General features: G+C 33.0%; 2 protein-coding genes across 9 annotated transcripts in view; both read left to right on the forward strand.

Annotated features, from left to right (window-relative positions):
• The first annotated feature begins 506 nt into the window (after window positions 1-506).
• Window positions 507-4,068, forward strand: C15A11.7 (sulfite exporter TauE/SafE family protein). 2 transcript variants are annotated; one of them, NM_059691.4, is made up of 8 exons: window positions 507-663; window positions 711-838; window positions 902-1,109; window positions 1,389-1,501; window positions 1,545-1,833; window positions 1,882-1,989; window positions 3,358-3,489; window positions 3,539-4,068. In NM_059691.4, the coding sequence occupies exons 1-8, from the start codon at window positions 597-599 to the stop codon at window positions 3,682-3,684; spliced, it is 1,191 nt and encodes a 396-aa protein (NP_492092.1). In that variant the 5' UTR covers window positions 507-596; the 3' UTR covers window positions 3,685-4,068. The 2 variants fall into 2 exon arrangements, 1 of the variants encoding a protein (NP_492092.1); NR_023939.1 differs by having other exon boundaries at window positions 597-663; window positions 1,389-1,478; window positions 3,539-3,684.
• A 14,273-nt stretch (window positions 4,069-18,341) lies between these two features.
• unc-13 overlaps window positions 18,342-19,404 on the forward strand; it is a gene marked incomplete at both ends in the record, with an annotated part of 31,332 nt that continues 30,269 nt past the window's right edge. For 5 of the 7 annotated variants that reach the window (NM_001026700.2, NM_001263573.3, NM_001330927.3 and 2 more), the window contains 2 exons: window positions 18,342-18,414; window positions 18,515-18,544. In NM_001026700.2, coding sequence (NP_001021871.1) covers window positions 18,342-18,414; window positions 18,515-18,544 — 103 coding nt within the window. The remainder of the gene's footprint in view (window positions 18,415-18,514; window positions 18,545-19,404) is intronic. The other 2 variants (NM_001330928.3, NM_001330929.3) reach the window with 1 other exon arrangement.

Here is a 19,404-nt window from a genome sequence, read left to right on the forward strand (position 1 = left end):
TGTAAAGTTTCGAAAAAAGGACAAGAAGAGAATGGGTTCCAGAGAAGTTTGCTGTAATCTGTTGACTTCTTTGTGGCGATGTTCATTAAAAAATATTATACGTTCCCGAAGAGACGCAAGTCATTTTTAAGATTGACTGGCCAATTCAATTTTCTTCTCTTTCAGTTTAATTTAAAATGTATCATATTAAGGAAGCTTTGCAAAAATTTCGGCAACAACAAAATTTTCCAAACTTGTATCTAATTGACACAACTTCGAATACTAGAAAAAAAAACTGTATGTACACTTTTGTCAAGTATTGGTATGTTCAAATTTGTGTCAAAGATCACCCAATCGAATACATCAAATCATTCTGACCGTGTTATCAATCTATGAATAGATGATCGACTTTTGATTTTTAAAAACAATCTCCATCTTACCATCTTATCTTCAGAATGATCTCGTGACGTCATCCCTTTCCGTACTCTCCCTGAACTTTGTATTCAGAAGCTGTATTATACTGCTCATCCCGCCTTTTTGTTCGTCAAACTGGTTAGCAGTCTGGCACACCTTTTCGACAATTTATATCAGAAAAATGAGGAAAATTGAGCTCAGACATGACGGAGCTATTGAAAGATGAACCGACAAGAGTTGGGTCTTGGTGTAAAAAGTATCTTCTTGAAGGTATGGTTTTTTTTCTCGTTTCACTTGTTTTAATTATAGTTATTCAGGTCAACAACTTGACGAGAAACATGCTGAAAAGATTACAAACTTTCCTGTTAATCCAACATTTGCTGATTACATTCTTATCAAGTATCGAAAGTTTGTCGCTGTGTTGATACCGTTTGTTTTCATTCATGTAAGTTTTTTCTCTTCCTCTCTCTTCTCTCAGTTGCCATTAAAGTATTTAAAAAATTTCCAGACATTTTGGTGGGCGACAGCCATCAAGCATGACTTTTTCCATTACTACCCAGAATATTGGCATATGCCTGTTACAATGGTTGTTGGAGCACTCATATCTGGAATGACTGCTGAAGGAGCTGGAGCTGTTGCTTTTCCCGTTATGACTTTAGTTCTTCATTTAGCACCGTCGATTGCTAGAGATTTTGCACTTATGATCCAGTCAATTGGTATGTTCTTGTTTAATTTTGGAATATTTAAGTTTGGCTCTGATAAAGAGCAGTTACAAAACGGTGAAGAAAAAATTGAAATAGTCAAGAAGTGTAGTCTAACATTTATTTTTAATTTCTCAAGCAATAATAACAAGTCTGAAAACTTTTTTGGGAGAAAAGTGAAAAAAAATTTTTATAGAAAAATAGAAAAATAGAAATAGAGAAAAATAATTTAACTACTTTGAAAATGTATAGTAAGTTAGAAATGTTATTCAATAAATCCTCTACAATTTACAGGTATGATGGCTGCATTCGTCTGTGTAATATTTATGAAAGTAAAGTTTGATGAACGATCAGTTATATTTGGCATCGCAGGAGCCATACCAGGTTTCATTTTCGGAGTCCATTGCGTAATTTTTGAATCTTGAACCTCTTGCTGATTTCGAATTACAGATTGATCCTCTCTTCACCGGAGCTCAAAAGAAAATGCTCTTTGTTTCTATTTGGACATCATTTGCATTTGCTCTCGGAATTTTGAATGCTCAGAAAAAGCGACCGACATTTGTTAAAATTCCTGAATTTTGTTTCTGGAAAGGTCTGCTTCTGTTTCTAACAGGTGTTGTTGGAGGAATTTTTGATGCATTTGCTGGAAGTGGAATTGATATTTGTATGTTTTCAACGCTAACCCTTTTGTTCCGGGTTAGTGAGAAGACAGCGACACCTACAACAATGATATTAAAAGGTACACATCCATCATTCTTCATTTGATTATGGAATCTTATTTTGACAGGTGTTGTATCAATGTTCGGGTTTTACTACAGAGCTGTTCAAATGGGTGATATATCGGAAATTGCATGGAAATATTTTACATGCACAATACCAGTTGTTGCGACAATGGGTTCGTTTTGAAATTGTTCGAAAAACTTCAAACATCTTATTGAATTCTGTAAAATCTGCGTAGAAATCTGGCTACTCGGTACTGATAGAACAAACCTAACATATCTTGAAGTTTATAGTTGTAACCAGCTGAAACTTGCTGGTCACTTTTTATATCGCAAACCCTAAAAAACAATCAGCAGACTTCAGATATAACAGACATTTTTCTAAAGTAATCTTCCATTTTTCTCTGTAGATATATGTTGAAAAATGCAGTGAAATATTCAATATAGACTTTGCTCGACGTTTCTTAGCTACCTCTTACCCGGGGTTTGCCCAAGTTTCACGCATCTAACGTCAACGTTTTTTAACGCAAACTCCCTCATCCGGGTCTTTTCAAAGTAATTTTTTATTCATATTTTCTCACTTAAAAATTTTTTAATCCTTTAATCCTTTTTTTGACCATAGTCAGTTTTTGAGCAACTTCCCAAAACGTTCATTTCAAAACAAAACTAATTTCTAAAAGTACAAATAATTTTCTACTTTTCTATGTAAATCGCAGAGAAAAAACTTCGGCACAACATGAAGAAAAATGGGATTCTGTAAAGGTGTCGAAAAAATGTTCCTCACAAATCTGTTGTCTAAACACGACAAAAGCAATAAAAACAAAGTTAGATAGACAGTATTGTATAAATGTTTTTCATATTTTTCACGTGAATAAATAAAAAAATCAGTAATTTCAGCAAAGTTCCATACTATTTTCTGAAAATTTTGATTTTTCCCCATAACATCGTTTATTTTTAACATTTTCTCTTCAAATTTTGATAAATAGTCATACTTTTCAGTCCTCTATCAGATTCCAAAAAAATTTTTCAAAAATGTTGGCTCATCTCCAAAATCGTCCTCCGCTCTGAAAAACGAAAGTGGACCTTCGCCTTCCGAAAAATGGGCGAAAAAATGAAATTGCGATTTTTGGTTCGAAAAAAATATTTTTAGAATGCTGAGAACACGTTAAACACGAATATCATAATTATTTTGAGATCCGGATGTTCTGAAAATGTCTAACATAGATTTAAAAAAGCATGCATTTATTTTCATTTTCAACGTGAAAGTTTTGTGCAGCTTTTAGATTCCAAAAGAATCTCAAAGTTTAGAGATTAATTAGAGATTATTTTTCAGAAAGTTTATATAGAAAGATAAAGAAATATTTGTACTTTCTGAAAATAACTACACGATCAATTGAAAGTTTTCATAATTTGCTCAAAAACTGACTTAAACGAAGTAAAATATCCAGTCTAGACGCGAAGTAACTTCCATTCGGCTGCAGATGTTCATTTAAACTTTAAATTGTTTCGAGGCTAATAGTTTTCACATTATTATTAATTTTCAGCTCCCATTGGCTCATTTCTGGGATCTCATCTTCATCGTCAAGTAATTGCAGCTTTGATTTACATTCTTGAAGCAGCTTCGCTTGTTGGATTCTTATTGACCAAACCAACATGGTTTCTTATCATCATGTCAGGTATTCGTATCCGAAAGTTATAACCATGCCACTATTTACAATACTTTAGTTGTCATAATTGGCTGTGGATTTGTCTTTTTCTCAGTAATGGCAAAAACTGGAGAAGTTCTAATGAGATACATTGATTCGAATCAAGTGGAAGATGATGAGGAGAAGACGGAAATCGAAACAGAGATGGAAGTTCGATTTACATGACAATATGAACAATTAATAAGATTTGTTTTGTATTCAATGTTGAAAAAAATCAATAAAGTTCAAAGCGAACCGTTTGAGTAGGAATGGATATTGCGTAAACGACTTGTGAATGTAATCATTTAAATACTGACTTCGAATCTGGGAATCATAATTAAATTTCTTCACTACTGCTGCTATACAAATGTCCAGCTCCACCTCCCCTTTTCTCTTTTGTTTTGTCACCATCCATCATTTGTCACCATTTTCCGAATATCTTTACATGAATCCACATTTCCGTTTTCTATGACACTCGTAGCACAAAAACGTCCAAAAAAAAAGTCCGAATGACCTCGTTTTTGTTCCATTTATTTGCTGATTTTTCACAATTCCCCAGATGATTTTTTTGACGTTCTTTACTGCTTGACTTCGGGTTGGGACACAGCAAAAAATCGAGAAAAATGGACGCAAAAGACAAAAGAAACGTTTGTTTCTTGTTTCCTGCTTTTTAAATACAACACTTTTTTGCTCTTTTAGACCTAGTTGACTGGTAGAAAACGTATAAAAGTCAACTTGAATCTTAAAAAATTAATGATTCCGACATATGCCGTCCTTTCATGAAAAGTTGTTTGTTCTAATCGTTATTTTCATTGGAAACAATGAACCAAAAAAGAGTAGATTTTTAATTGATCAGTAACTTTTTACTCAATGCATAGGGCGGCAAACTTTTTACAGCAAAATTCCGTAAATTCTAATAAATCGAGGTTCCCGATCGTGGGGGTTTTGCAAACATATTTTGCAATATGAGTACCGAAAAACCATCAAAATAGTTTGATTTGAACCTTGATTTGAGCTTGCAAAATTTGGATACAGTTTTGACACATACCGCCTGGGTTAATCCTATTTGTTTCCCCCGTCATCTATAACCCCGATTTGCTCGGTGTTCAAAATTCAAGATAATCATAGGCCAGGTGAGACAATCTGGTCCACCTTTTTTTTTGATTTTATTATCATAACCAACTTCAGTAATTAGCTTATGATACTGTGATCACCCATTTCGGAAATAATCTTCGTAAAATATAATGTTTTGTGATACACATCATGTCATTAATTGCTATGGCGTCGGTTTAAACTCTTATATTTTCTTGCTCTTCTGCCTCTCCTTCTTCCGATTTTTCGAATCAATCAAGATGTTCGTCGCTCGTAATTCGACCTTTTTGCTTTCTTTCTCGCTGTTGTCCGCAGTCTGTGTCGTACACACGTCAAAATGTCGAGAAGGCGCCTAAATTTAAGATATTTGATCCCAGATAGGCAGGAGAGCAGTGTGTGAGCTCCTCGTTTGGCCTCTTATCTCGATATTCAACGCTTCTTCTGTTTCTTCATCTTCCCCTAATCGACTTTTCACCCCACTTTTTCGACATACTTGACAGCTGTTTGAGTGAAGAAATTCTGAGTGAAAGTTTAGTAATTGAGAGATTTCATTTCGCACCTGCAAGTTCTTAATTCACTTTTTCGAGCTCACAAGCTCTGGTGTTTCACCTTTCTCTTTTTGTACTCCAAGCCACGATCTTAGAATACTTTCATAACAAATCCACGTCATCATATCTACCACCGTCAATGTTTTCATGTTTTTCTTTGTATCTTTTTTTGTGATCGGCAAGTCTTCTCCCTCATTTCCCGTGCAAAAGTAGCCACTGCAGTGTCCCCCATCACTAATTCATGAGACGATCGACACATGACGGGACCCGCCCGAAGTGTCTCACTCCTCCCAGACGTGCACTTCCTTCCTCTGACACCCCAGACAATAAAAGTCCGTTTTTGAACAGCTTCTCCTTGGAATTGTCACTATTCTTCCATTGTTTTAATGCATTTTTGTTTCCTTCTCGTGGGTGGTGCTTTTTGCACTTTTTAAACGAAGCTGTTTAAGTAATAAAAGGGGTTTGGTCGGTCAAAAAAAAAGTAGCACTTGGGGCGAGAGAAATATATAAAGAAAATGTGAATAAAAAATAAAGTTCCGCCTTTAAAAATTTAATGACAAAACCCGTCCAGTTTTGAGCAAGTTTGAGATTTCTAGTTGCTCAAGTTCTTTGGAATGTACAAATTATTCTGGTAAAAGATTTTTTAAAAACAGTACTGACATTTTGAAAACTAATTCAAAGAGTTGGAGTATTGTTAATTATATTAACAACGGCCAAGAATTGAAAATATACGAACTGTAACTTCTACTCACTGTTTTAACAGTAAATAGTTATAGGAAATCATCTTGATAGGCTGTGATGTTCCCTGCTCAAATGTATCTCTAAAATCCTTCGCGTATTTGTTCCGGTTAAATTTTTGAAAGTGTTCGTTATCTTTTCTTTTAAAACTTGTTTCATGGTGACAGCTGTTGTCACATCAAAAGTGATGAGCTATCATTTTTGAAGCTTATTGAGGGAGTAATGATATCAGTTTGAACTTTCCATATTCGAGTATCAGGTTACAAACATAAATTCTAGTTAAGAGAACAGGTGATAAATGTTAGAAAAGTTCAAAGAAAATTAATATTTCACATATTTTTAGATTTTAATTAATTGAGTACGCGTTTCATATTGGAGAAATGCAGGTTAGCCAATTTGCCAAAAATTGAAATTGCAGATTTGTCTAAAGTGTTAGTTTTAGACGGTTTTTTTATGAGCAAAACAACTTGCCACCGTAAAATTTAAAAAAATTGATATTTCCTAAAATTTCTTTACCTTTTTTTGTTAAAGTTTCAGCAATTTGATCAAATATGCCAAAAAAATTACGTTTGCCGATTCACGTGCCACATAGCGTGAAAGAGCGAATGGGGAATCCAAATAACCAACCTCACACGAATTAGTCTATCAAAAAAGAAAATAGTATATAAAAACTCGGGATACTAAGTCTATGTACTGCTATTGAATTCTAGAGAAAATAGGAACTCATCTAACATTATGTAATTTTCCCAGACAAATTACCACGTTGATCTGGTTGTTGATTTTTGCATTTTTGTCTGCATTTTTGTCATTTTTGCATTTTTGCATTTTTGTCGGGAATAGCTCAAACATACAAAATATTCACGCCTTCTTTCATTTTCTTTTCCACATATATTTTCTTCCCACAGTCTTCTTATTCTCTTACTTCTTTTTTTCGCATAAATATATATTCACACCCGTTTTTTATTCACACTTAATTGGCTCGGGGAGCAATTGCGGCTCTCTCTCTCTTGGCTGTTACACAAAACAAATACACAAAACCGCTTCAAGTCGCCCCCGAGAGCCTCCCGAAAATATAAAACTCTTGGCGTTTCTATTTTTTCGATTAAAAATATAAGTTTTAGGTTTCCTTTTATATATTTTCTCTTGTTTTTCCGCAATCCAGAACTTGAAACTGACTTTGTTTTCCCACGATTCAAGAAATATAGAGCTTTTAGGTTTTTCAACAATAATTTTGAAATCTGAAATGAAATTTATTTTATTTTCTCAGAGCCCTTTTTTTTTAATTTTCTATTATCCTAAAATGTTTTTAGCATCAGACTTTTGAAGATTTTATGTTTTGCAATTTCTTATCAGAAATATTCCGTTTTGTACTTGTAGGGACTGTGTTGCTGCCATATTTGGATTTTTGAAAATTTTTGATAGACTTATTCAGTGAAATTCATTGATAAATTTATTTTGTAAAAAAACCTGAAATTATTTAGAGTTTTGATTCTAGACGTATATTTGGAAAGTATGCACATTTTTTCAAAATGTATTTATATATTCAGATATTGACCTATTAACAGAATAATTGAAAAACATATAAAAATAATTGCAACTCCATTTTAAATATAAAAAAATAGGGAAATTTCAAAGCAAACCAAAAAATAAAATTCGCCCAAATCAGCCGTAATTTTTTGAAATTATGTTTTTCATGCAACTGCTCCCTAAATACTTGTCATTTACTCAAACCTAACAAAAAAAACCAGATCATCCCAATCGATATGAGCTATGCGATAAAAGAAAACTAGATCCTTTTCAAAATTTTATAAAATTTCATATTTTCAGGAACAGGTGAAAAATAGAAAAAAAATTAATAATTGATTTGAACAAGAAATGTTTACAGGCCTTTCAAAACTAAAAATGTTCACTGCGACGGAAGTTTAGTTATGCCCAGTCAAGCTTTTCAATTTGTTTGTTTTCGAAAATGTTTTGACTCTAAATTCAAACGTTTCAAAATGAAAACTTATCCAAATTTATAAATGTCTCTGAACTCTCACTCTATTCATTTTATTCTCCCACATTCTTTTTACTCGTCATTTCCTATTTATTCAGTCACAATTCTTTGTCGTTTTCAGGTTTATTCAGAACCTTTTTCTTCTTTTTCTTCAATGCTCTTTGTTCTCAATTATCAACCGTCTAGAGAATTTGGGTGGTCTAATTTGTAACGTAAATTTCAGTTGTTTTAGTTGAAAAAGCTGAGAGACGCTATATAGTATAGGTTGCCGAAAAGCCGAAAACGTTGAACTTCCTTAAATATAAACTGAAGCAAACAATGAAATATTATAGTCAAGAAAATAAAAAACTCAAAAAGAAAAGTGTCTTAAAAAAACATCCTGAATTGTTTTAGATTATTCAAAATTTAAATTCAAAGTTCTGGAGAGTTTACATTTTTTAGAATTTGCAGTTAAAAATACTATAGCAATCTTCAAGAATCAAATTCCAAAACTTGGCATAATTCTATTTATAAAACTAATAAAGGTAAGTAATTTGAATAGAATTGTCTGTTAGGTTGGTCCTCAGGTTTCCGCATGCGTGCTCCTTTGACCAACATCGGTTTCCTCGTTTTTCGCCACTTTTTTGCATTTTTTCTCATTCGCATTCTTTGTTTCTCTCTTTTTCTTGTTCCGCCATTCAGTTTTTTTTTTCAAAAAAAAGAACAGAAAAACGGAGAAGCGATTCGTAAGCGAGCGATAAAAAGTGAAGTATGCGCTCTTTTTTGAAAAAAAACGAGGAAGGAGGAGCAGATGAACAAGTAAAAAATGTTGTTTGAAAGTCAATTTTGCTTTCATTGGCGATATTTTTTTTTATCAGAATTTCAATTTTCACATTCATCGGGATTTAAAGTTTTCCAATAAGGAATTCGCTCCGCCCATTTTCAAACCAATCAGCGTCGTCGAACTCCATTCACTTTATCTGATTGGTTCAAAAGTGGGCGCAGAAAATCGCTTATTAGTATTGCATTTGTCATTTTGTAGGTAATTCGAATATGGAGATAGGAAAAATATACAACATTTTCATTTTTTAGTACATTTTTTTAATTCCAGAGTTTAAATTTTCTAAACCACAATTAACTTCATTCCACAGTTAGATTGTAATTTTTGAAAATTATTAATATTCCCAACAATTCGGCACACCAGTCACAGGAAATTAGTATCATTTCGTCTGGAGCACTAGCAAATTGGGCAAAAATCGAGTTGTTTTGTTGTTGAAAACCAAAAAAAAAGAGGGGAAAAAAGTTATAGGAGTAGTAAGAGAGTGGGTGTTTTCATTTTAATGTACACATATGCTTAGTGGTAGATATAGAAATAGGAGAAAAAGAGTACGTTTTTTTCTATAGAAACAAACAATTTTAATTTCAACCGAATCTCACTTATTTGCAATTATTTTCTATTGGAATCTTATTTTTCAAAGTATCTCGTTATATACATTTTAAATTACTTGTTCGAAAATTGTACAACAATACGGCAACCGTTAAATATCCAAAAATCGAAAATTTTTTGCTCCTCAAGTTACAAGTTTATGAAACTCATCTGAATAACTGAACTGAGAGAGTAGCTCAAAGAAGTCTAAAAACACCAAACACAAGCCACAAACGAAACCGCATCTACTTTCAGTTTAGCAGATCTTCTAAAAATAGCGGTAAAGACAGATCACCTCTGAGTCACAAAATTTTTTTTTGACTTTCCACCTGTTCGTTCTCACAACTTAGTTTATATTTTACTAGTTTATTATGATTCTCCATTAAAAATTTTTTCATTGGTCTTCCTTTTGTGGCACTCTTCTCCGTTTTTATATTATTTCACTGTTTTTCAGTTCATATTTTCTGATTTTCTGATTCATAAATTGTAGTCCTATTCCTTTTTCGATCCTTCATTTTCACGAGTTCTTCTCACTCTTAAATTATTCTAATCAATCAAACATCTTTAAATCTCTAAAACTCTTTGTCTATGACTACCACCCCCACGTTTCCCATAATATGAATTTCTGATATGTGGCACACAGATAGAAAACGATTATTTTCAATACTTTGTATGCAGAAAAGGAAACCTCCATCACCTCCGCACCGTTCCATTTTATTTTTATGCTCGTCACTCCACAGTTCTTTTTTACCCTGATTTTATTCCAATTCACCACGCGTTGCCAAGAATTTAAAACTGTTAAGCAAGGACTTTCCGAAAACATTGGCAATCTGCCAAAACTGTTTCTAAACTTTTGAAAAATCTGTGACATTTCAAAATGTTTTTTTTTAATATTTGGTCATTTGACAAATTTTTATCGTGTTTTGACAAGATTCTCACTTGCGATATTAGCAACTGTACTTTTTAACCACGATTAGAAAAGTTTAGTTTTTTGTAACAATTGCTTTTGACAAAAACCACTATGTCACAGCTAGATGGTAAACTTATGATTTTATAGTAAACCTGCGAGTTTGTGCCGCCTTTCTCGTAAGAAATATTCGTTTTCATTCCAGGTGTCCAAAAGACCAAAATTATCCATTTCCTGAAATCTGATACTACATTACATGCAGAAATCATGATCAAAGAATATTTCAGTTTATTGTTTCTATTTTCATAAAATATCATTGCTATTTGTTGTTTTTATGAAAAATAATGATCGTATATTTAATTTTTCAGTTCAAGCCTATCACAGCATTACAATGAGATATCTAAACAAAACACTCTAAAAAGTTTTTAATTAAAAAAAAAAGGTTAATACTAGTTTTTGACAAATTTGGAATTTTTGAAGAATTTAGAGAATTCTTGCGAAGCGCAGTTTTAATACAAAAAATCAAAAACTGTTGAAAATGTATCACTCGCAGAAAAAACCATGTTTTTAGCCGACTTTAAAAATTCTGAGTTGCAAACAATTTCAATTTTTAAGTTATAAAAGACATCTCGTCATCATTGTAATTTTGATTACGATTTGAACCAGTTTTTTCAAAAAATTCCAGAAATTTTTGGATTCTGAAATTTTGAGCTGAAATTGCCTGAAATTGCCGAAAGTGTTACGAGCGGAACTCAATTTCAGCTTATACGTGATTCAAAGTTTTTTCATTTTATCAGAGCCAAGTGATAAAATCTACTTGTAATCACCAAAAATGCCTGATTTTTAATCACCGGCGCTATCAAGTAGTTGATGAGAAAAATGCGTGTTCATTGACGGTGTACACATGTCATCCAACATCGAAAATTCATTCGAGTGACTTTTTCGATGAGTTCATATTGACGTTTGCTCACTCATCTCTTTTTTCCTTATATAACTTTTTTATGATCTTCCTATCCATTCATTTTTTGCGTATTTTCAGTTTTAATTTCGGAAAAAAGTTTTGATCTACATACGTTGCATCAAACTATTTTATTTCTAGGTGAAAGAAACACAGTTGTAACGCGTTTTTCGTTAAATTTTAGAAATGCCATAAATTCAGTTTTTTTTTTCGAAATTTCACTTTCAAAAAAACATTCTCATTTACTCCAATTTCGAATTAATAATTCAGTTCAATTTAACTAACCGTATTTTTACTGATAGCATTGCATGCGAAACTTTTGTGCAGGACTAATAGGACTGCAAAAATAATTGGAAAAAATGGCATTTTCTTCAAAGTTTTAGACATTTTAAGCGAATCATTTGAAACAAAAAATGATAATATCAGTGGACAAATGCGATTTTCTAGTTGGCAATAAGCCAAAAAATGAATGATCTATTGTGATGAAGTGAACGAAAAATGAGTATGAAAAATGAATAAAAATTGAGAATTCGTTGTTTGTTTTGTGCATTGACGACGACACCCAACAACTCTGTTTCTTGCTTCTTTGAAAGAAAAAAGGAGAGTCCCATCACCGCAACTCATCATCGATAAACACCCTTCTGGCATTCTTCCTTCTTCACTCTACTCCTCTTCTCTTTTTTCCTTTCAAACCAACACCGACCGGCGGCGGCTACCCCCTCTTATTTTTGCATTTCGGGCGCCAAGTATTTTCAGTAATTTCAGTATTATCCGCATTGAGTATTGTTTTCATAACCACCTATAGTATAGACTCATATCCATTCATTCTTCAAATAATCATATTTTCGTTTACAGTACTTCTCTGTAAAAATTACGAATTGAGTATTTGTTCAATCTCTGTAGAGATTGAAAACTGCGCTTCGCAAGAACGTTTTTATTGAAATTCCTCAGTTCTTTTACATGACGTCATTTGAGAGATTCCCATATTTTATGGGTTCTGAAAAAGCGGAACTACGATTGATCATCATGAACCTGGATTTATAGAAAATCGTTTATTGGCTGAGTACTTTTTTTCATAAATCATAATGATATGAATCAAACAGATACAATGTCTAGTCAAAATACATTATGAGACAAGGATCAGAAGATTTTACACGTACTTTTGTGAACAAATAAATTTACACTAAAATAAAACGTATCTAGTTATTTTAATCTAAATTTGGGGAAAAAATGTTTTTAGTGATTTGATCAAAAATTGAACTTGACTAAAAATTAATGTCAATATTTTTATTTCATCAAGAAAATTAAATTTGTGTATGCATATTTGAATGTATTTCTGATGTTGATCAGCCTGATCTTCAGAATAAAATTTAACAAATTTGCAGACACATATGAAGCACTTCTTTTTACTAGAGTTGGTCTTCCTATTAGTTGAATTCCCTTCTCATTTTTTGATTTCACTTCCACCAAACAATTTGCTTCGAGAACTCTGATTTCTTTTTTTTACTATTAAATCGGTGTTCTATGTATTTGAAAAAATTCTTTCTATTATCGATAGTTTCATATTATTTTGTATTTGTGTTGTACGACAAACCAAATATTTCTATTTCCAGAAACCTCCCAACCGCATCAGCGACACTGAAACAATTTTGATGGGCTCAACAAATCTGAAATTTTCTAGATGCAGACTCATTTTTCAACAAATTATGTTTTTTTTTCTCCAACTATTTTATTTTTATTTAACTTTCGTTCTACAAGATCTTGCGTTAAAGTTACCGTGTAGGCTCAAAAATGTCTCCCTGTCTATCTGGTGATCTAATTTTGCTGCAAGCATACTGCAGCGTAACATGCATGTGCACTTTTAAAAACTACAATTTTTATTGTGCAAGAATCCAATATCATGTTCACCACAAAATGCTGAAAATAGGCGGCGTAGGGAGGCAAGTTTTTTTTACAAAAATGGCAAAAAAATATAATTAAAATGATTTACTGATTTGGAATGGTTAATCCCAGAAGGCAGAAGCAAACATTGATTGAAAGTCGCACAAGAATTAGACCTCTCAAGAATCTTTGTCCTAATATCTTAACAAGACCTAACTTTGTCCACAGTTTGCAAAGGTTAAATATAAGCGTTCAAACCTTGGTTAAAGAGTGTGTGGCCCCTTCCGAATGGCTGACAGTAACCGGACTGACAACTAATATATATTTGAAATTGAGTTTTAGTTTTAATCACAATTAAACAATTTATAAAAAAACAGAGACCAAACTGTTCTTGGTGCAATTAGCTTTTTTTCTACTTCTCAGTCAGAGTGAACATCCTCATTTTGATTATATCTTGAATTTATGTTGTCCCATTTTTCCTTCCCACCCTTCTTTTTCAACAAACAAGAATCAAAATAGTCTACCTTTGATCCATGTTATTCTGTAATCATCCATCATTTTGTACATAGGTTGTTTCATTCTCTGTTTCCCCTCCGTTTCCTCCGTGTTGTCCACATTTTGTCTCCAAATCCAATTTGCTTTCCGACGCGGCGCGGAGCAACAAGAAAGAGAGAGGGAAGGAGGGGAGAGAGGTCCCGAGCCTTTCCATTTTTGACTCCCGATTTTCAATTTCATTTTTGCAAGTATGTGTGTGTGTGTAATACGGATGTTTGTCTGAAAATTCCAGCAGTAGCTAACATGCCAAAATTATCTAGTTTGGGATTTCCACGGTAATCAAAAATCACGATCTTATGCGGGATCTGTTGAAGAAATAAACCGCCAAACCTGAAAACACACAAGTTCTATTCAGAAGAAAGACAAATGCCTGTTTATCTGTCGGTAGTTCCTTCTGCCTAGAAATGGTAGAATTGGGCATAAGAGTTACATTATATTCAATGAATTCAGGCAAAAAAGGTAAAATTTTAAATTGAACCCTACAAGAAAATTAGCTGCAGAGGAGTCTCACAAATAAGTTGTCATATCCATGAGCTCAATGGAAGCATCAGAATCAAGGAACGGGCAATGTGCGCATCACGAAAACGACGCGCAAGTTTTGGTAGTTCGCGAGTCGCGGTATGCACATTGTGCCAAATTCGTTACGCCCACATTTTGAATAATGAGAAGAGCTCACTGATGAACAAGTCGTAAATAAACTGTACCTTTGAAATGGAACAAAAATTGAATCTGAGTTTTTGAATTAAGTTCAAGCCTCGTAAATTTTCTCCAAAAGTGGAAAATTGCATACTTTTTCCTATATATTGTATAGTTTTACAATCAACCACCGTTTTAAGATAAAATCTTGGCGAAAATTCAGCTTTTCTCACTATATACCAAGTGTTCTTTCAAGCTACCATCACTCCCTGGTGTATCTGAAAATTGAACATCAGCAGCTCCGTGGGCTCTCTATAGCCAAATAATCAAATCCCCGCCATCTCCTGCTTTTGCTTTTTTCCGTTTTTACTCTACTCCTTCTGACCCCCTCTCGTTTTTTTCTATTTTTCTTGTTATCTTGTTTCTTGATTTTTTTTGAATTTTGCCCCGTTCGTTCCGCGTTGGACAATTTCTCGTTTTTGTTCCGTATTATCCGTCTATTTTTTCTGAATATTGATGGCACGTGGCATGTCAGGTAAGGGTGATGGTAATGGAATAGACAATGTGGGTTTAATGTTTAAAGCTAGGATTAGGCCATACCTAATCCAAGAATAACATTTTCACATGTCTATCCCTTAAAATAAAAAAGGAAGTCTAGGATCAGGTTTCAGAAAAGGTAAGAATCAATTGGATCAGCGTGAAAAGTGGTGTTTGATGGCTTTTTTCGTTTTGGAGATTGGGAAAAAGGGTCGTATTTCTGAATGAATTTTTGATGAGTTAGTTTTTTTCCTCTCTCGGAAAACTTTAAAACTCGAAAAAAAGAATGAAACACCAGATTATTTTAAATTTCAAATGGTTTTTTTTCAAGAACTTCTCTATATTTTTCCATATATTCAACTTTCCATTAAAGACGATTGAGCTAGGCCTACCACGCAGATATTAAAAGTTAATCTTGAACGGAAGACGATTAGAGATTCAGATGACACTTGGGGAAATGATGATGACTGCTTCATCTTCTATCCCTTCGTATCTTCAAAGTGAGAAAACAATTTTTCATTCTGCAAAAACAATCTCTTTTGGCGATTGAATTTTTAAAAAAAATGACGCTATGCTAATTTTTATTCCTAGATTTATTTTTCTAAGATGTTCCAGTGTGTTAAACATTTTTAAAGAAAAGTTTTGCAAGGAAACCATTTTGAGATTTAGAACACCTTTCTTCAAATGTTCCAAAATTTGTACGGAAGAACGAACGCTTTTACTCTATCAAGTTTATGTATGTATACTTTTCACTAACAAATCAGTAATAAAAATTAAAAATTATTGATTTATTGATTTTTAAATTGAAATCAATCGTTGTTATGGAATTTTTCACACCTGGGCTATTTCAAATTCTAAGTTATTACAAGCTAACACACTGTGGCTTTCTCGACATGAGCAAATTGGAAAAGTTCAAATCCACCAGAATTGATGAATATTTCATTTAAAGCTTTTTATCAATGCTCAAATGTTTTTTCCGCTCGAATAAATCTAACAAAAAATGACGATGATGAGATGGTGAGATGAAACAAAACGTTTTTCTTTTTGGTTCTCTTTTTTCCTTTTAAAAGATTATATTAAAGATATATTATAGCTATATCCAACTCATAAAACAATTTTGTTGTACAAAACTTTTATTTTCAATTTTCCGATCAAAAAATTTATCCATAAATAGTGAACAAGTGAAAAACAATTTTCAATTATTTTTCAGCTGTTTGATTTGTGTATTTTATGTGCAGTCGCATTTTATCGATCATCATTGTCCGTCCAAAGTTATTCAAAATATTTTTTGAAAAATTAAATCGCATTTTCAAAAGGTTTCTGAGATGCAAATGATTTCAGATTGTAAGTTTTCATCAAGTGATTAGAAATTTTAAACTCCCGTTTTGAAATTTTGATTTCATTATGGCTTCAAATTTCCTTTCAAAATATCAAACCCTTCTCATCTGCTATGTTATAATGATTTGTTTTTTAGTTAGAGAAATGGTACAATTTGATATTTGTTAATATGTAAACATTTACGTCAACATGTCAAAGCGTTATTGTAACTTTCGAGAAATACGAGAAAATTGTTTCAGTTTGAGAAAATTCGATGCAAAATGCTCGAAAATGTCGATAAGTGTGCTGGGTTTTTTTAGAATTTAGAATATGAAATATTCAGACACAAAATTTCTGAGAGAATCTTCATCTTAACCGTTTGATGCATTACGACCATCCATTTAAAAACTTTTTGATAATTTTTGTGACTGATCCTTTTACAGATTTTCTTCTTCAAATATAAAAATTTCAGAACTAATTTTCGATATTTAAAACATGCTGGAAACTATCTAATTTCCTAGAAAACATCTTGATAATTAAAAATATCTTTTTCTGGAACACAACCCTTGAAAATGGGTTCTTCGTATGATTTTAAAACCTCATCGGAACACAGAATTTGATATGAATTCCCATAGCAAGTCTGTTTTGAAGCATTGAGTGGCATCTAGGTCTAGAAATTGGAATGGAGAGCACTAGAGCGTGAGAACCGTCCACATACACAAACACATATAAACGTCCTCCTATTGTCCATTTCTGAAACCCAATTGGTGAAAAAGTAAGAGAGAGAGAGGGACACCAAAAGAGAAATTGTGGTGAAGGGAAGAGTGGTGGTAGTGGGTGCAACTATCTCTGGGTTCTCCGAGAATTCAGTGCTCCGTGCTCCTCTAGCTTGGCTCCGCGACGTCTTCTGCTACTCCGTCCTCAATTTTTGCGAAGGGGGGAGTGGCGAATAGGGGGTAGAGAGCGGGAGCAGAAGAAGAAGAAAGCACAAGCTCATCCAGTCGCCGTCTCCACACTCTCCGTTATACTTATTCCGGTTCTCTGCGTCTATTAGTTTGAATCACTATCTCACTGGTTTCTTTAGTATATACTCCAAAAAATGCTACTTTTTCGCGCATTTTGCGTTCGTTTCTTTTTTTGGACTTTCTTAATCAACTTTTTTTGTGGTTTGATCAAGATTTTTTCGTTTAGGTTTGGAATTTTAGACAAAAATTATATTAAAGAGTTTACAGCTTTTTTGTCCATAAGAAGTTCATGTTGAAGTTTTGTTTTTTTATTGTAAAAATAATGTAGCACCAGTCAGGATTTTGTCAAAATCAAAAATAAAAGTGCTTAAATGAGACCCTAAAAAATTGTTTCAGATTTTTCAAATGTTCAGTCAAAATGATGTTATACTGCCAAAATTTAATTTTGCAAACTCTTTAATTTTTTTGACTGGTAACAAAAATTTCGTTTTTTTAATTTCGTTTTTTTTTTTTTTTTTTTGAAAAAATTTTCACTATGTTCCACTTTTGAATGTTAAAATCACTGAGTTACTAACACATTCTTGAAATTTTCTCATTTAAAGAATAAAAACAACTTTGACAAGAGAAAGAAGTAAAACAATATAGTTTTTCTAAACTTGTATTTACTTTTTAACCCAGTTTTTCGTATTTCATAGTAAAAAAAGTATAGAAAAAAGTGATGCATTTTTCATTATAATGCAGAAGGCACCTCGAGGCTATACGCATTTTCTTAGCAAAAAAAGGAGCTCATTTTTTCTGTATTTTATGACTTTTCATCATGTCATGCATATAATTTTTTATTCATTGTTATGTAGGAATTGAGAGTTTTGTTTTTAATTTAATTTTTATATAAAATTAAGGGGCTTTGAACACGTTCTATCTATAACTTTCTTTGAACAAAAACTACAAAACACAAATTTCAAAGATCTCTGGATCTGTCTGATTAGGCTGTTAGTTCTTTTGAACTTACTTACTTCTGCTTAATCCAATTATTTGTACCACTCATCACTGACCTTCAGTTTAACTTTTGTCTATAGGTTAAACTTGATCTCAAGCTTTAACTCTGCACCAGGAACTTGAACCTAAACCTGATCTCTAATTGATTCGCTAAAACCTTAAAATTCTGAAAATCCTGATCCAAAAACTCTCCAGGAGACCAAGTTGTTCTCGGCATTGGAACAACTGGTCGGCGGCGCGTACCCATCTGGGGAGGCCGCTTCCTCTTCAACCATCGCCCAAGAATATGCCACGTTTCAACAATCAGAAGGGATGGATGACGTTGGAGATTACAATGATGATCAACTTTCAGATGGCATGAGCATGAGGTTGCTCTGCATTACCAGTGAGTTGTTATTTGTGTTCTTCTTGCCGTCTCGAGAATACATATATACGAGACCATCGACACTCAGTTATGGACGAGATGTTAACATTGATTGTTTCAGTTAAAAAAGCACGACTTCAAGGAGCTGTCGGTGAGTATTTCTATTGATTTTATAACTTAAAATATATAGTTCAGTTTTCATTTAAAATAATTTATTTCGTTTGAAAAATACTGGAAATTCCCTGAAACTTGAAGTAGATAATGTAACAAATATTCTGAGAGTTCTGCCAATTTTTTGAAAAAAATCTGAAAATGTAACAGTGTGCCAGTACTGTTACAATTAGTCTCGATGACCATAGAACCAAAAGATGCTCCTGCTCCAAATACTTTTAAAAAATCATAGTCAGAGCTAACTGAAAATCAAGTGGCTCTTCCACTTTATGAATCATCACTTTATCTCAACAAAAAACTATTAACTTGCCAGATGTCTGAAATGTGGATCTGACTTTTTTTAAATGAAATGTCCACCTCCTTTGGGTGAAAGACTAAAAAATCTGAATAAATCCCTTTCTGCAAATCGAGAAACGATCATGCGTGGCGTTGCTCCGATTTGTAGTTGTCGCCTGAGAAATTCATCATTCGTGACACCTGTCATTCCAGTTTCACGGGGCGACCTCCCGAATAATAAATCTCATCGTGAAACGCGCGTTTTCATGCTTCGATGACACACGAAATAATGCACAACTTATACCTCAACATCACGTACAAGATGTGCTTAGTATTCTGAATGTATGTGTATGCACCCGCCTCTTCTATTTTCCCATCCCTTTTTTTTGGCAAATTTTAATCAAATTTTGGGACCTTTTTAGAGTAAGATAAGAGAAAAGAGTCGTTGAAGAGGCAGGAAAAGTTTAACTACATTCGTGAGCAAGTGAGTAAGTAAAAAGTAAGAAACCGGAAAAAAGTTGCCAGGAAATTAAACATAGAAGCACCGGGGGCACCTCTAAACAA

The sequence above is a fragment of the Caenorhabditis elegans genome, chromosome I, assembly GCF_000002985.6.
Source record: "Caenorhabditis elegans chromosome I".
NCBI classification, from domain to species: Eukaryota; Metazoa; Nematoda; class Chromadorea; order Rhabditida; family Rhabditidae; genus Caenorhabditis; species Caenorhabditis elegans.